Below are 18,217 nucleotides of genomic sequence, written 5' to 3'. Positions count from 1 at the left end.
AAGCCACATCTAAAAAGTAAAATGGGTGTGTAAGATGATTGATGTATGCATATATTCTTTGTAAAGAAAACTCAATACGTTAATAACAGAGTTAATACCTGAAAAACCTGTCCCTGTATTTTTCTCTGCTTCTTGTTTGTTTTATTGTTATTTGGATGTTTATAATTCCTTTCCAGATGGTCCCAGGTTTTTCCGGTAGCAGTAATATATTTATAAGGACAGTTAAGCACTGTCCCACACTTATGCTAACATGAAGTTATTTCAATGATATGTTGTTGAAATGCACAACTCTTTTTGTTTAAGGGTATGGATCCAATAACTCGTCAAGTAGGACAACACATTGAAATGGAACCAGAATGGGAAGCAGCATTTACACTGCAGATGAAATTAACGCTCGTTATCTCAATGATGCAGGACTGGTGTGCTTTAGATGTAAGTTCCTTCTGAATTGTTTTCCTGTGTGAATATATGGCTGTGGGGGTGGTGCTGGCAAGAGGGGAATGAAACATTCATATGTGTAACAATTGGAACAAAACACAACTGCACAATAAGCCAAAATATTCTGTGAGCAAATACATTTTTTTCTCTATTTAAATACATCTTTTAGGGCTTGAACTGACCAATTCGTAAGAATGTGGTTAAGCCTTTTAAAAAGAAAGACAGAAAGAGTTCCATTGCATTAAAAAACTGATCATCACAACACTGTTAAGCCATAGTTAACAATTATTAGAGAAGAGCATGCCCTGGATCTACCTAATGCTGCCTGATGGTAAATCAGGTTTTTACTGCATCTGTGTTGCAAGTTTAGCAATAGTCAGTTTTGTGAGGCATATCTGACTGAGTTTGAGTTTCATGGTCTGTGTCCCCATTAATAATTCAGATCAGTATGTCAGATTCCTTATCTTAGTTTTGTAGGACTGTTATATATAAAAAAAAAAAGCCATCAAAACCTGCTTGTTGTTGTTAGCTGTATTACTGTGCTCTGCTTTGTTTATAATTTTTGTAAACTGTGATCTTTCTTTTAGGAAAAAGTGTTAATTGAAGCTTACAAGAAATGCTTGACTGTGTTGATGCAGTGTCACAGTGGTTTTACTGATGGAGAGCAGCCTATTGTTCTCAGTATGTGTGGACATTCAGTTGAGACCATCAGATACTGTGTTTCTCAGGAAAAAGTTAGCATTCATCTCCCAGTTTCTCGTTTACTTGCAGGTACGAACTACTTTAAAAATATTTCAGGAAACGAAAAATGTTGCATAAACATAATTTGCATTTGTATGTACATAATGAACCACACAACAGCTGTTGAGAGTCTGAATAGGGTGCATTGCAGCCTTTTCCTAAATGTTTGATAGCCTTCCTTAAGGCAAAATGTTCCCAAGTGATGGAGAAATTGTTATGGTTTCAGGCCTGGGGGAGAGTGTCTCATGCCTCTGCAATTGTCAGTGGTGGGTGTTGTAGGAAGTCACAGCTGCTTTTGTAACTTACATGATGCAAAAGAAATGCAACAAAATATGGACTGTAGATGATTGGTTTTGAAATATGGTTAGCTGTCAGATTGAATAGACTAATCAACAGTCTGTTAGAGAACAGATTAATCGGATGTGTCACCAGAAAATTAAGCCATGTCTTTTTTTCTACTTTATTGGCCTAAATTACTGAACAGTTACGTTTAGGGGAGGAAAAAAAATAAAACTGTATTTTAATTTAAACAGAGCCAGATGATATTAAATTCACAGGTAATGAAGTGAAAAAGGTAGTTCTTAGGTAAAATATTACACAGCTCAGACTTGAATAACTTTAAATTTTTGAATTTATAAGAAAAACTCTTACAGCTTTAAAGCAGAAAAAAAGCATACCCTTATGTATTTTGTAGGGCCCTCATTACAGTTTCTAAAGTATTTTATGAACCTATGGATTGGTAGGAAGAGTGACATATCTGTTGTTGATAACTGTCCTGATAGACCAAGGATGCTTGGCTATCACTGAGGGGATGTGACACTGGCAAAAGAAAGGCAAAACTCTCACTTGCACAGATGTTTTATACAGATACAGTGGGATTTTTTTTCTCATAAAAATGTATGTTTTGTAACATGTCTCCTTAGGAAATAGTTGTGTAACTCTAGGGTGATCATTTGCAGACTTGCTTGTGAATATGTCCAGAAAATGGTTTGATAGAAAATTAGGTGATCTCTTTAGTCCTTTCTGAATTACGTTAAATATGGTATGTAATACGTGTGTGTGTGTTTTATTTATTCATACAGGCTTGCATGTTTTGCTGAGTAAAACTGAAGTGGCATATAAGTTTCCAGAGCTGCTACCCCTGGTATGTAATTAAATGTAGTATATTCATTAAATGTAATTAATACTGAAGGTGAAGTTGCTTATATAAGCATAGGATATTATTAAATAAAACAAAAGACTGTTTTTGCTATGCCTGCTGTTTACAGAGACTATCTTTGGTAGATAAAATTACTTCTTAAGAGATTAATATTTAGATATTCATGACTGGAGCACACGCAATTAGCTTTGCTCTCTTGAATAATTCAAGACTCGGGTTTAGGATTTGTATTTTGTTCTTCATTCACTACCTTCTTTTTATAGTAGAAATTGGTTTTGGGAACTACTGTCAGGACCTGATTTCCTTCTCCTTGGCATAGGTTCTAATTTAGTTCCCTACTTGTTTCTTGCTTCCTGCATGTTCTTACTGATCCACTGTTTCTTTAATAGGAAGTTAAAAAGAACAGGATAAATTAAGAGGAAAAAACCTAACTGGCAGAGGAAATCTCTCTGCCTTTTAACAGAAGAAACACTTAACCTTTGAATGAAATAAAATAACAGAGTTACTATTGATAATGTTTTAAAATACAAAACCTACTGTCCTTGAGTATAAATTAAAACCCTTGTGGAATACTTCTGTGCAGCAACGACTGTGTAAGGCTGGTTAAAGTTGATTGGATAGATTGTGAACAGATTGGTCAAGTTTTTGTAATATGTGCTTTGGATTTACTTCTCTTTTGTATTCCCATACCGTTTCGTGATTGGAAAAATCATCCTTTATCCTTTCAAGTCCCGTTTCCTTCTTTTCTCCTTGTATATCAAAATACTGTACTTTATTTTAATGCAGAGTGAACTTAGTCCACCGATGTTAATAGAACATCCTCTACGATGCCTGGTGCTATGTGCCCAAGTGCATGCAGGGATGTGGAGAAGAAATGGCTTCTCTCTTGTTAATCAGGTAAGCACATAGTAGCTGTGTAGTCGCTGTTTCCTGATAGCTCCCTAAGGTAACTTCCGACCTCCGAAACTCTCGTTTTTACATTGGTTTGGAATTTCACTTGCATTAACTTCTGTAACCTCTGTGTGAGGTATGTACTTAAATCAGCACTTGTATCATTTGAATATTTGTTTTTAAACTGATCTCTGATATCTCAGTCAGAAGATGCTTTTTTTGGTTTCAGGATTGCCACAGTGCTCAGTGAACTTAGTGCTCTGTGTGTAAAGAAGCTTCTAAGTATAGCGCAGTTAATGCCCCCTAGGCTTTTTACTCTATGCCGTCCAATAATACCAAGAAGTGCAGAATTCATTTATGCATCTTTGATAACACTTTCTTTGCCTTCACATAAATATTTGTCTCAAATATTAAAATAAAACCAGAAACAGTAATAATCTGAAATGTGTATAAGGTAAGTGAAATCTAGAGGCTGTGCAGAAGCATTAGAACCAGCACAGAACTCGGTGTTCCTTGGCTTCTCTCTCTTTTCTTATTTCTTTCATGATTCTGGAGAAAGTCTCTGTCCGTCTCTAGTTTTAATGTTTTTACAAGTTAGATCATCAGGTGTTTCAAGCACAACTACTATAAAATGGGTTCTGTAGTGTCAGTGCCACCCACAGGGGTAATGATCTAAAGTGCTTTTCTCAGCAAGACATAACAGAAATAGTGTTTAGTTCTATGGGGTGTTAGCTTTACCTATTAATATTACATTTCCTTTTATATTTATTTACTATTTATTTACTATTTATTTATATTTACCTATTATATTATATTTACTTTACCTATTATATTTACCTATAAGATACTTCTTTCTCTCCCACAAGCCCCCATCTTCTCTAGGTAGTTGAAGAGCATGTGTACTAGGAGGTTGACTTAAGCTACTCCTCTTGCTGATGCTTCTTGCCTCTTAACATTTAAGCTATTGTAAGGTGTTTGTCATTATTGAAGCAAAGGTAGCTCTACTCATGTACAATTATAACAGCACTCAACCTATTATAGACATGCACCAAATTTGAAATTTCAGTATAATTTTTGATAGAGGAATGTATCTATGTTTAATCCCACTGATTGTGGGATTCCACAATCCCATCATGAAGTAAAGAGATGAATTTAGCTTAGGTACTGTGGCTCCCACAATTTTAGCATTCCTTTCTTTTTTGATTATGGAGAGCTCAAGTTCAGACAACTACTTCAGGATATTTAATGAATATCCTGAAGTCTTCTTCAAGAAGACTTTCTGGCATTTGTACGGATCAGTTTGGGGAAGAGAAGGAAGGCATGCTCCATGTAATTCTGGTGAAAAATGGTGTCCCCCTCGAGGGAGGTTTAGCACATGGAAGGTTGTTCCTAGTCCTGGATAGCTTGATAGCCCTCCTTATTTTTCTTCAATTGTGGTAGAATCAGCCTTTCCCATATTTCAGTGCCATGCAGCAACTGCAATATTGCAACTGTTTGTAGTACTGTTGAGTTCACTCCCAGGATAGTTTGGGTTAAGTGTGGTTCTATCAAAATCTTAACATTTAGCTGAAACTGACAATTCCTAAAGACTTTGTCTCAAGTAATTGAAGAGCATTTCATGGGACAATGGAACAAAGAATGAACATTTTTCCAACTACATGGGCTGTCTCTCTGAAGTGTTTTTATATATATAAACATATATATGTATATATATTTTCTTACTTTTCAGATTTATTACTATCATAACGTGAAGTGCAGGAGAGAGATGTTTGACAAGGACATAGTAATGCTTCAGGTAACCATGTATACCAGTTTGCATTTTATCAAGTGTCTTCAGGATTTGTGTACATGGGCTTATCCATCCATCAAAACCTTTTAATGGCAAGGATTTTTTTTTGTGCAAGGACTTGTACTTATAGTATCTCTGTATTTATGGAATAATTTGTAGAGGAAGTACTGTTATAATCCTGTTGGGAGTATATTCTTAATATTCTGTTGGAAGTATATTCTTAATATTTTTCTTTCCCAGAATGTTTGGAAAAGCTTGTTTAAATCTTCCAGCCCTTCTTTTGAGGCCTGGAATTCATTTTATTTTTTTATTTTTATTTAAAGTTTTAGTGCTATATACTACTTATTATGCCTTCTAAAAGTTGGATCAGCAGGAACAGAATATTAGAGACAAAACCCAATTAGACAGAAGTCTTGCTCTGATTTTTATTTAGATTGTTTGAGATGGAAGGAATAACCCTGAATATTTTACATTTAGAAGGCTTAATCAAAAATTAATAAAGCGTATCACCCTGTATAGTCAAATGTGTGCTGTCAGTTGCATTATTGCAGTCATAAGAGAGTAAGCTTGCTTAAATCTCAATGCCCAGGATAAAGAGGAATGAATTTGATAAAGAATGTACTGTGAACTTTGTATGTGAATATAAAATACATTCTAAAATAACACTCGGTCTGGTTTCTGTTTATAATCATTTTTTTCTTTAATAGACAGGTGTGTCTATGATGGATCCAAATCACTTCCTGATGATAATGCTGAGTCGCTTTGAACTGTATCAGATATTTAGTACTCCAGACTATGGCAAAAGATTTAGCACAGAAAATACTAACAAGGTATTTTATGTACAGGTTTTATGGAAAAATCCGCAAATTTATTTTTAAAAATATGCTGAATATTTTTGTGCTACTTCTGTTCGGTTTCTTAGTTAAAAATTCAAGAGTGATTTTGACCAGTTTTTGAAATACACAGAAATATTTTATATGTCAAAATGATAAATATCAGAAACTGCTGCATAATTCTTGCATTGTTCAAGAAGTTTAAGGCAGTTGTGGCTTCATTACAGCAGACCTTAATTTGGGATTATTAAGGATGAAAAAAGGTAATGTTTTGAAGCACAGAAAGATATTTTCAGCATATGGAATAATTTTGTTACCTTTAATTGAAACATGTAAATTTGTTTTTCTTTATTTTAAACTAGGATGTTGTTCAACAAAATAATACTCTTATAGAAGAGATGCTATACCTCATTATAATGATTGTTGGTAAGTTCAGAATACATTTAATACATTTTTTTAGGTTCTGTTTAATGGTCTGGAATGAGCATTCTTCCTTGTTGTCTCAAGCTCATTTCTATTTTGAACATGCTGTTGTTCTGACTTTCCTGTAAGGAAAGACTTGAAACTAGCTTACATTGACGTAATAAACTTTTGAACATGGGTGGTTGAACACAAGATTTCACGGAAGACTTATTTTCCAGTCTTTTCCTTTAAATTAAAGAGAAGAAAAAATGATTAAAAATACTAAAATAATGATAATAAAGCACTATTATATTTTGTTTACAGGAGAAAGATTCAGTCCTGGAATAGGACAGGTAAATGCAACAGATGAAATCAAACGAGAGATCATCCATCAGCTGAGTATCAGGCCAATGGCTCACAGTGAATTAGTAAAGGCCTTACCTGAAGATGTAAGTAGCTTGGAAAACAAAACAAAACCTTCAATTTTATAAGGTGAATTGGAGAAAATTTTTCTTACTGGAGTTAATGTCACTTAATGGGAGCAGCGTGATTATGCAGAGTAAAGTTAACTTCAGTACAGATCAGTAGTTGTGATGGAGAAGGTAGGTGAGGGCTGGAGAAGGTGTAACTGTAGATGAAAGAGGCAGGAGCCTGAGGGCTTCTTCAGCTCTTTTCTCTTTTTAATACAGCTTCTTAATCAGGCCATCTGGCCAGCAGTATCTGCAGTCTGCTTGTAAACTCTAAATAGATGCATGCAATTGCGTTGCCAGAACTGTCCAGAAATAAACACTGTTATTTTAAAGCCTGACAATAGTTGAAAATTCATGAAGTCAGGAACAGTGTAATGACTTGTGTAACATAAATGCTTCATTTGTATGGACATTTGTTTACTTGAATTCCAGTATGAGCACTTTGGTAGGATAGCAGTTTAATTTGGTTTGGAATATTTATTAAGTAATCTTTAAATATATTTCAGAGGGTAGTCAAAATTCAAAAATTATTCTTTTACTATATTAGTACCACTCTTAATGATAAACTCTGAAATACTGTTCATTGTTCTAAATGCTTTAAACTTAATTTGAAAAGTTAAAATTTAGAGGAGCGGTATGATCTTAAAAAAACATTTTAGGTTTTCTTCTATCTAAACTTATTATGACATGGAAAAGTAGTAAAAATTCAGTACTTAATATGGGATGCTTTTTCAAAATACTTTTTGCAGATATGGCATTCATGAACCTATCTTTTACGTTTTAGTGTTCTCTGGAGTGTCAGTAACATGACTTGTTCTACATGTGTTTTGCATGCTCATCTAGCGTTGTACGGTGTTTGAATGTGTTTAATCCAAGAACTATAGTAACACAGTCTTTCATTTCCACTCAATGTAGGAGAACAGAGAGACAGGAATGGAAAGTGTGATTGAAGAAGTGGCCTGTTTCAAGTATGTTTCCCTTTATTCTATTTTTTTTAATTAAGTGCATAAATTAGTGAGAATGAGAGAACAGAAAAAAGGGGGGTCTGGGTTATGGTGTTTCCCCATGATTTTACTCAAGTGCATCATTCTTAATACTCATTTTAAGTGCCTATTGAGCAACGTATTTTAGCTGTTTTAGTTAACCGTTTATGCTCAAATGTTAATAACCAATTAACATATTTTTCCTACTTTTTCTTGGTAGGAAACCTGGATTAACTGGCAGAGGGCTGTATGAACTAAAACCCGAATGTACCAAGAACTTCAATCTGTATTTCTACCACTTTTCAAGGGCAGAGCAATCAAAGGTAACTAACAATTTCAACCTATTGGTTTTTCATTTTCCTTTCAGATTTTTATTTTTTTTCCACAGAGATTTACTGTGCGAGGGAGTATTAGCTGGTATTTTTTTTTTAAGTTAACTTATTTGAGAACACTGCAAAAAACTCAAATTTTGTCAATGATTTCTGTACCATTGGATCCTGTGTCCTATGCAGAGCTACTGAAATCAGTCAGCGGGGCTTTTGGAGTTTGTCTGTGGGTTCTCTTAGATTGTATGTAACTGAAAGAATTTTAACAGTCTGTATTTTCACTGATCTTTGCGGACATTTACTGTTTTAGTTCAAATTTGGTTTTGATTCTAAAATCCAGGCTGTCTCAAGATGAAAGATGAATTTCAAAGATGCAGACCTTGTAAAATGTTTACAAGTAGAATGTAATACAAACTGAAAAGACATGGAAACTTGTTCCTTCTGTTTAAGGCTAAGGAAAAGAGGAAAGAAACAGCAACAATATAATAAAGACAATATAATTTATTAGTTTATTTCTACAGTTTTTGAGTAGTATTTGGCATCATTCTCTTTCAGGCAGAAGAAGCACAGAGAAAGCTGAAAAGACAGAACAGAGAAGATACAGGTATTTCTTTGAGAGAATAGAGGAGAAGATAAGTACCTGTCAAACTGTGTATTGCCCTGAAATTTTAAGACTAACAGCCTGTTCTTGGGCTAGCCAGGAATTGGTGAAAATGTAGCAATTTGCTCTCTATCTTCCTGGTCTCAGAGAGGAATCTGATCCATAGCAGGCTAAACCTAATGAGCCACTTACTCCTTCAGTTGTTGTTACATGCAAGCAGTGTTGAATGTTACAGCCTACTATCTGTTGTAATATTATCAAACAATGATATAGTGTCCTACGTTAAAATGTTCAGCTGTTTGCAAGTCTCATGTTTTGTATGGGTGTTGCAAATTTTAAATGCTCGAGTGCGAAACATAGGTTTCTCTTTCAGCACTTCCACCACCAGCTTTGCCTCCTTTCTGCCCACTTTTTGCAAGTCTGATTAATATTCTGCAGTCCGATGTCATGCTGTGTATTATGGGAACTATACTACAGTGGGCAGTAGAGCACAATGGCTATGCCTGGTCAGAGTCTATGCTGCAAAGGGTATGTTTCCTTATTTTAAAACTATGCATGTGCTAAAATAGGAACTTGGATTTCAGCATTGTAACATCGGTTTATAGATTTGGGTTGCTTACTAACATATCCAGAGTACTCTCAATGAGAAATAAATGGTGTTTTCTGATACAGAAGACTAGGAGAAAACCCCTCTGCCTCTGATTCAGTTCCTAGAATGAATGGAAGACGGGTAAACTTCCAGCAAAATTCACGAGGGGGAATAATGCTGCTTAGATCAGCTGTAGTAGATTATAGCTTTTTACTGGCCTAAAAGTTGTTATTTTTATAGTGTTTTTGGAGTTTCAGAATAAATAAAAAGTTTAATAACTTCAACTTTTTGTCAGTTAAATTTTATATGTGGTAAAAAGGTCTTAAAATGTGCATCGTGCTTCTGTCCAGAAACTTGCAATAGTAACATGCAATTGTTAGGGAGAAAGCTAAGAAATATGAGAAAATACTGAAACGTATCCCAAGCCACTGAACTCCTACTGATTAGACAGGACAGCAAACAGAAAGACACCAGTGGTATAAAGTGTTTATATCTGGCGAAGTTTCAAGAATTTGTAGACGCATACTGTTAATCCTGTGTAATGTAGCTTTGGAACTACATATATAGAAATAACTTCAGCTGTGTTCTTACATAATTTTACTGTATGCCTTCCTTGTCTTTTAATGAATTACCCAAACAATGTAAAGAGATTATATGAATGCTTTAAGAAAAGGACTAAAATTGCTAACTTCTGTCTAGGTTTTGCATTTGATTGGAATGGCACTACAAGAAGAAAAACAACATCTGGAGAATCTCAGTGAGGAGAATGTTGTAACATTCACCTTTACTCAGAAAATATCAAGTATGTCTCTTTCTATAGCAAACTTTAAGCAACTGAAAATGCCAGTTCCTTATATTTTCTTCTTCTGAAATGGTGTATATGAGAAGAAAATATCTGTTAATTCCTCAAAAAGTGTTTTCAATATTGTAGATTAGTACACAATTCTTAAATTTTACAGAAAAAAGTTGAGTATATATGTATTCTTCACGTATCTGTAGCAGTGGTAGTAGCTATGGTAGCAGCAATACTTAATCTTCTGTAGAGAAGATAAATCCAGAAGTAGAATAATTCCCATGAAATCAAATTCTTAATATCGTCATTAGAGTAGTGCTCTTAGCAAAGTTTGCTGTATGTAGTCAGATGCCACAACTGTAAAAATAGAAGTTGCATTCTTAATAATCATTTAATCCTGACTCTCCTTTGCATCTTCTAATTAGTGCCTGTAGTTTTCTTAAGATAAGAAAGCTGTGAAGACTCTCACATTGAAAAAAGGTGGGAGATGCAGTAATATGACACGGCAGCTCCCAAGTTGTAAACAATCAAGGAGTAAATAAAGTGCACTTGGCCTTGTAAGAAAACAGAGGGGACAAGGCTTCTAAAGCATTTTCCTGTAATCTTTCGGGAAGTAGAGGGTATTCAAGAAAATGTTTGGGAAGAATGAAACCTACATGTTTGTCTGTTTGTTGAAGGAATTCTTCAGGTGTTGAGTCTATGCAAGCGTTGGTTATGTTTTGTTTTCTTTAATAGTAGTGAGTGATGAGTTTGTCATGTAAAAATATAATCAATTTTCATCCTCACTTTTCTCAGGACCAGGAGAGGCACCCAATAATTCCCCTAGTATACTAGCTATGTTAGAAACACTGCAAAATGCACCTCATCTGGAAGTGCACAAGGACATGATCAGGTGGATATTGAAGGTAAATCTCTTTTATATAATTCCTCAAAACTGTGGAAAGAAAATTTGTTAAAACTTTGCTATTTACACTGCAATGATTTCCTTGTTTCCCATGTTGATTTGTTGTACCTACCTTTTTCCTTTTGTGAAATCTAACACTATGTATTGTCTGGCCAGCATTATAGCGTGCACAGTTGTTATAATCATGTTGCAAACTGAGGTATTGTTTTTCTTCTACAGACTTTTAATACCATTAAGAAACTTAGAGAGAGCTCTTCTACGAGTCCTGTGGCTGAGACGGAAGGAAATGTTATGGAGGAGGTAAAAACAAGCTGTAACAGCTGATCTGAAACATGTCTATGTTGTGACTAGCAATGGACTATGCTTCCAATTGCAATTTTGAATCAAAGATGGGAAATGTCACTTCATAATCTTTAAGTCTATCTCATAGCTTGTAGATGAGGCAAACCAGTTTGCAGGAAGGGTGTGGATCTGTTAGAGCGGGTCCAGAGGAGGCCACAAAGATGCTCAGAAGGCGCCTCTCCTATGAAGGAAGGCTGAGAGAGCTGAGGATGTTCAGCCTGAAGAAGAGAAGGCTTCAGGGACGCCTTACAGCAGCCTTCCAGTACTTAAAGGGGGCTTATAGAAAACTTATAGAAAAGATGGAGAGCAACTTTTTACTCAGATAATGATAGAAGAAGGGGGAATGCCTTTAAACTAAAAAAGGGAAGATTTAGGTTAGATATTAGGAGGAAATTCTTCATTCAGAGGGTGGCCAGGCACTGGCACAGGTTGCCCAGAGAAGCTGTGGATGTCCCATCCCTGGAGATGTTCAAGACCAGGTTGAATGAGGCCCTGGGCATCCTGATCTAGTGGGTGGCATCCCTGCTCATGGCAGGGGGATTGGAAGTAGATGGTCTTTAAGGCCCCTTCCAACCCAAGCTGTTCTATGATTGAGAGCCTGATTGAAAGGGTGCAAAAACACCAATAGACACTTTTCTTTTTGTCAGATTCCAATTGCTTACATGTTGGTGTAAGTTACACATAGCAGTAGTTAAGATAAATAGTCCATTTGAACATTATTTTTAAATGACTGATCTAATAATACAATTTCAGAGTTCACGTGATAAAGACAAGGCTGAGAGGAAGCGAAAAGCTGAGATTGCCAGACTGCGCAGGGAGAAGATAATGGCTCAGATGTCTGAGATGCAACGGCACTTCATTAATGAAAACAAAGAACTCTTTCAGCAAACTTTGGAGGAGCTCGATACTTCAGCCTCTGGAGTACATGATAATAGGTAATGAAATCTTACTTGAATTTTTTCCTTTTAACTTTAACATCAGCTTGTTCTATTGTTACTATTCTAAAACATGCCTATTTTAGTCTTGATGGAAAACTATTCCAAAGGCTTTTTTGAGACCAAAAAGAGCAGTAATGGAACCCTTTCCTTGCAGTTACTGACAAAATGGTGAATAAATGTTGATTCCTCCCTTCTCTCCTATCCTCACAGTACTCAGCATAAACAAGGAAATAATTGTTTTGTATAAAGTCATCCAATAATTTGTTGATAATACTGAAAAGACTGTGTTATTAAACATAGTAAATTGGAACTAGATGATTATTATGCCTCTGAGGATCTGGAAAAAAAATTGCTTGTAGCTGGAAATACAAACTGAAGCATGTTAATGTTTTTGTAGGGAAGTGGAGACTGCTTTCAGAATTTATGTCAGGCAATTAAGATATAATGGTTATGGAGGGTCACAAATACAGTTTCTTGGCTAAACTGGACTGGGTAATACACAACTGGGAGGATGTGATTTTCGGGAAAAGTATGTTCTTGTATAACTTTTTGGCGTGTCTCCGGAAAGCTATTTTTTGTCAGAGCATTTAACGTAAATTTAGAATGCTTACTAATCACATTTAAAGCATAATCTTGATTGTATTTTCTTTTCCAAATCATGTGCTCACTAGTGTTCTTTGAACGTTCTAGCCCTGTAATTTCAGATGCAAAACTCACAGCCTTGGGACCAGAGCAAACTAGAGTAGCTGAACACAGACAATTTGTTATGTGTATACTGTGTCAGGAAGAACAAGAAGTTAAAGTGGACAGCAGAGCTATGGTCTTGGCAGCATTTATTCAGAGATCAACTGTGTTGTCTAAAAATAGAAACAGAATTATTCCAGATCCTGGTAAGTAGTATTCAGTCTTCTCTCATGTTAATGAATGTCAGTCACTGTAATGACCACATTTTCTTTTAAGACAGTAGTGTCATCTTCTTAAATGTGTGATTGTGAATGACTTCATTGTAATTAGTGGCAAAACTCCCATGTTTTTAGTGACGTGGAGGTGTGTGTTCTAAGTATTAATATGAAAACTGCAAAACATTAAAAAAATTCTGACAGCTATTTATGACAAATTTGTAACTATTAAAAATAAAACTCCAAGTTCAGAAGTTTGTTCTTAAACTACACTTATAATGTTATAGAGTTAAGAAGTGCTGACGTATGGCTGTAAAAGCAGAAAGATGTACTTTTCCTTCCTCTAAGTTCTATCATCTGAAATGCCTCTTAGCAATGATAATTTTAAAAATGCTTGGATTTAGGTATCTTTGTGAAACAGCTTACTTTTTGATTAATGGCATTGTTACAAAGCTTTCTCTGAATTCTACATATGCAAACACACGCAAAAAATACTGAATCATCTTGCATTCTGATCCTGAAGATTAATGTTCTCAGTCTCATTATCTAATGGTACTGAACCACCAAAGCTGCTGATAAATCTTTGACTTTTACCAGAGCCCAGGAGCTCCCAAACCTGGTTTGAAGTCTAAGTACAGTACACACACTCAAAACAAAAGGACACTGATTCCAAATGAACTCAACAGTTTCAGTTGTGAATTAGTAATATGCATTATGCTTCATCAAATAAACTGTACTTTTGTGATAAAGTTTAATGTGAAGGGAGTAACATCTGCAGTTAAGTCATCTGATAAATGTTAATTTACAAGTTATTTGTTTTTATTTTGAATACAGAAAAGTATGACCCACTATTCATGCACCCAGATCTGTCATGTGGAACGCACACAGGTAGCTGTGGACACATTATGCACGCTCATTGTTGGCAAAGGTAAAAAGCTATGTTTAAGTTCAGTCCAAATAGCATGTCTTGCTATTTGCATGTACTATGTATAATTGCAAAGCTAATTCCCTAATAGTAAGCTTAAAAAGGAATATCTTAAAGCAATGAAAGCAGCTTTCTGCTTTAAATATTATAAACATGTTTAAAATAAGATTCATTTTCTATCTGTCATCACAATGAAGGAGAATCTGAAGCTGCACATGGCAGTTTCCATTCCCTTTGGGTATTTATCCATATGCATAATCCCCCGTGGTGCATGCTAATGTGAGCCTCAGTGTTCAAATGTTTTAGTTTTTTTGCTACTCAGTAATAGACATGTTCCTGCTCCTTGTGTTATGTACTGAAATTTTAAATGGCAGTGCATCCTTTGCACTCGTAATTCTTCCATCATGTTTCATTAGAACTAGAAGCAAACGTGACCTAGTTCAAGCTAATCTTTGACACAAATTCAGTGTTATGCCCTGTTCTATTTTAACCTTTTTTCAGTTATTTTTATTCTTTTCTGCGGGGAGGAAATAAGGATAAAATAGTGCTTTGTGCTGTGTGGTGCCAATGCTATGTGGCAAACACAAGATAATCATGCCACTGACATAAGTTAGGCCCTTGCTTTGGTCCTTGACATGAAGTGCCTGATTGCAAACTCTGCCTTGCATGTGACGACTTAGGAGCTCATATAGGTTCTGTGGCCAAAACCATGTGGTGATCCTACTGCAGGTTTCATTTGTAGTCTTTGATATCAGTGCTCACTAAAGATGTGTTCTGCTTTTACTGAGAGTGTAGCTGATGTACAGTCCTGTGTGGTTTCCATTAATTCCTGGAAATGTCCTTTGCCTGTATTCAGAGACCATTTTGGGGCTGTTGGATACTGTAAACCACCCCAAAGGGTGCTGGCACAGCAGTTACATATAGAATCATATCATAGACTCATCGAATGGTTTGGGTTGGAAGGGACCTTAAAGATTCACCTAGTTCCAACACCTCCCACTAGATCAGGTTGCCCAGGGCCTCATCCAGCCTGGCCTTGAGCACCTCCAGGGATGGAGCATCCACAGCTTCTCTGGGCAGCTTGTTCCACTGCCTCACCACCCTCATAGTCAATAATTTCTTCCTTATATCTAATCTAAACCTACTGTCGTTTAATTTAGAGCCATTCCCCCTTGTCCTATCACTCCACGCCCTGACCAAGAGTCCCTCCCCAGCTTTCCTGTACACCCCCTTTAGGTACAGGAAGGCCGCTGTAAGGTCTCTCTGGAGCCTTATCCAGGCTGAACAACCTCAACTTCCTCAGCCTGTCTTCATAAGAGAGGTGCTCCAGCCCTCTGAGCATCCTCATGGCCCTCCTATGGATGTGTTATAATACTTTGAGTGCTTCTTGTGCTGGGGGCCCCAGAGCTGAATATCAAAGTAGCGTATTTGGTCATTTTCATAGAGGATTCAGAGATCAACCACCAGTTGTTCCAGGTGCTGCTCTGTTGTGGCCTTCAGTGGAATATGCATGTGGATAATGTCATGGCGTCTCCCTTAATTTTGTGTTAAACAGGATTTTATCTGTTTGGTTTTCAGTCATTCAACATTCTTTCTAACTTTCTCCCTCCACCTTTCTCATAATTGAATAATGCTAAAGTTCTGGCTAAAATGTAATTTTGATGGCCCAACAAGCTTCAGGATCTGGGGGTGTTTTGGATGCCAAAACCCAAGGATAGCCTGCAGTTAGTAAAAAGGGATCTGTCAGAGGGTAGAGCTTTTTCCTTCAGATAATTCTCTTAGTTATGGTTGGGAAAAAGCAAACTAGTGTTTCCTAAGTGTTCATGGATTTTTATATAAAAGTAATATTTTATTAATGTCGTTAATATCTTACTGTTTTCTGTAGGTATTTTGATGCTGTTCAAGCAAAAGAGCAACGAAGACAACAAAGATTACGAGTACATACAAGTTATGATGTGGAAAATGGTGAATTCCTTTGCCCACTTTGTGAATGTTTAAGCAACACCGTTATTCCTCTGCTTCCTCCACCAAGAGTTTTGTTTAACAGGTCTGTTTGCTTTATAAATGTCTTCACTAAGTGTAAAAAAAAAAAAAAAATCACACAAAAACAACCAACAAACAAAAAAAACAAATACACACAAACTCTCCAAACCACTTATGATTCCTAAAACTCTAGGCAATCCCTAACTGAATTCAGTGTTTTGTCTATGGAAATTAGCTTCAAAACTAATTCTTATTTGTTGTAAACTTAATTCCTTTTTTTTTTTGTGAGCTCTGCTTTTACATTATGGTATCAGCTTGTATGCTTGAGATACAAGTACTTTAATTTTTAACAAATTTACTGCTAGTGAAAACCGTAATGGGAGTCAAACATCAAGTGCAGACTGAGTCTCTCGCTGTTAGTCCAGAATCCTAGAAATTGCTCTGTTTAAGGCCAAAACCAACAACCCCCAAACCCTCCTACCTGAACCAAAGGCTCTTATGATCTCAGGAATAGTCAATTCTCTTTCAATTATTTTTGTCTTCCAAAATGTTAACTGTTTTTGGTTTTTTTTGATCATCTCAAGTGGATTGCTTGCCTGCTTCTTTTGGTTTATGGACCATTCTTGGTTATTTTATGACTTAGAATGGTATGAAAGGACAAAAAAGTGTAGGACCTGTAGGAAAGGAACTGAAGACAGAAAAATACGGACAAGCCTGTTAAGAAACAGAAAATCATGGAATACCTGTGAAATACTCTGTATATAATTTGTATTTAAGTAATGTGTGTATTCTTTTTACATATATTTTTGGACAGGTTAGACTTTTCAGGCCAACCAAACCTCTCCCACTGGATCAAAACAATATCCCAGCAAATGAAAGCACTGTATTTACTTCGAGACGAAGACCATTCAAGTAAGTCTGAAGAACTGTGTATATCTATCTACGTGTGAAAATGTTACTATACTCATGAAAAAGACCCAGTATTATGGTCCTACCACTGTGGAGGTGAGAGATGTTAGAAAAGTGGCAAGAATAGCTTGGAATTTCAGTTTCTGGTGATGTGCAACTTCTCCAGCTTTTTATAATGTGCATGCCACATACAGATGAATAATCAGTGTTTTTTTCTTTTTTTCTGTACAGGTACTTCTAGTAATTCAGAAAAAATGGATCAACTGCAATTACCTGAAGGGTTTAGACCAGATTACAAACCGAAGTATGTGTTTTATATCTTGATAAATCATTAAAATTTCCTCATGAAATGATAATGAAAATAATATGTGACTTGTGTGAGCTATGAGCTCAATAATTGAGGTGAAAATAGTAATTTTGCTTTAATCAGTGAAGTTGATCCTATTATGATGGTATTGGAGTCCAAATCGCAAGTAGTAGATGACCTATTAAAATACGAAGCAGATGTGAATTGCGAGTGTGCAGAGAATACCCTGTAGTTGTATAAATTTCAGCACCAGGATTAACATTTTTTTTTCCCTGTATTACTTGTAATACAGGAGTCGTCATTATAGCTCAGCACAACAAGTAAGACATGAAGAAAGATTGGGAAACAGAGCATGTTAATGTGTAATTTCAGCTATTATGTTATGCTTGTATTTCAGCCTACCGCTTCTTGACTTAGGAAGAAAGTATTAATTATTTATATGGTATGGACATGCATCTGCCAATTGTACACAAAAATGCAAGACACCTATCCCAACTGATGACAGATTTTGTCATCAGTAACCCACAATTCTTTTGATTTAGTCTTGACTATTATCTTTGAACAATGGATATTTTTAACACTAAAAAATTAGACTAGGCCCAATCAAAAAATAATAGGGAGTGTATCTAGAACAGAAAAGAGGTTAAAGAATCCAAAGACTCAGACACAGACACCAGAGTTCTCAGTTAAATATTATAAATCTGCAGGGTGAGTGATCATCATTAAACGTACTATGCTGACAGCGGGGTAAATGATGAATTAGTAATACTGTTTTCTTTTGTCTTAGGAATCCATATTCTGCGAGTATTAAAGAGATGTTGACAACTTTCGGTACAGCAACATACAAAGTAGGTTTGAAGGTTCATCCAAATGAAGAAGATCCACGTGTACCAATAATGTGCTGGGGAAGCTGCGCTTACACAATACAGACCATAGGTACTAATGTGTTCATTCTGCTCCTTACATATGCATTTCAGAATTTAGTTAAATTAACA

General features: G+C 35.8%; 1 protein-coding gene across 3 annotated transcripts in view; it reads left to right on the top strand.

The window, feature by feature from the left end:
- Positions 1–18,217, top strand: part of UBR2 (ubiquitin protein ligase E3 component n-recognin 2) — a 51,881-nt gene that overhangs the window by 22,112 nt on the left and 11,552 nt on the right. For 2 of the 3 annotated variants that reach the window (XM_035321004.1, XM_035321005.1), the window contains exons 14-35: positions 304–432; positions 1,026–1,209; positions 2,262–2,323; positions 3,125–3,235; positions 4,959–5,024; positions 5,726–5,848; positions 6,214–6,277; positions 6,578–6,702; positions 7,639–7,691; positions 7,927–8,029; positions 8,588–8,636; positions 9,007–9,161; positions 9,922–10,024; positions 10,811–10,920; positions 11,139–11,219; positions 12,015–12,196; positions 12,890–13,089; positions 13,933–14,026; positions 15,909–16,070; positions 16,821–16,918; positions 17,147–17,219; positions 18,010–18,158. In XM_035321004.1, coding sequence (XP_035176895.1) covers positions 304–432; positions 1,026–1,209; positions 2,262–2,323; positions 3,125–3,235; positions 4,959–5,024; positions 5,726–5,848; positions 6,214–6,277; positions 6,578–6,702; positions 7,639–7,691; positions 7,927–8,029; positions 8,588–8,636; positions 9,007–9,161; positions 9,922–10,024; positions 10,811–10,920; positions 11,139–11,219; positions 12,015–12,196; positions 12,890–13,089; positions 13,933–14,026; positions 15,909–16,070; positions 16,821–16,918; positions 17,147–17,219; positions 18,010–18,158 — 2,476 coding nt within the window. Of the gene's footprint in view, positions 1–303; positions 433–1,025; positions 1,210–2,261; positions 2,324–3,124; positions 3,236–4,958; positions 5,025–5,725; positions 5,849–6,213; positions 6,278–6,577; positions 6,703–7,638; positions 7,692–7,926; positions 8,030–8,587; positions 8,637–9,006; positions 9,162–9,921; positions 10,025–10,810; positions 10,921–11,138; positions 11,220–12,014; positions 12,197–12,889; positions 13,090–13,932; positions 14,027–15,908; positions 16,071–16,820; positions 16,923–17,146; positions 17,220–18,009; positions 18,159–18,217 lie in introns of all 3 variants that reach the window. The other variant, XM_035321006.1, reaches the window with a different exon arrangement.

Source organism: Oxyura jamaicensis, chromosome 3, assembly GCF_011077185.1.
Source record: "Oxyura jamaicensis isolate SHBP4307 breed ruddy duck chromosome 3, BPBGC_Ojam_1.0, whole genome shotgun sequence".
Taxonomy (NCBI): Eukaryota; Metazoa; Chordata; class Aves; order Anseriformes; family Anatidae; genus Oxyura; species Oxyura jamaicensis.
This window is presented reverse-complemented; position numbering and strand designations above follow the sequence as displayed.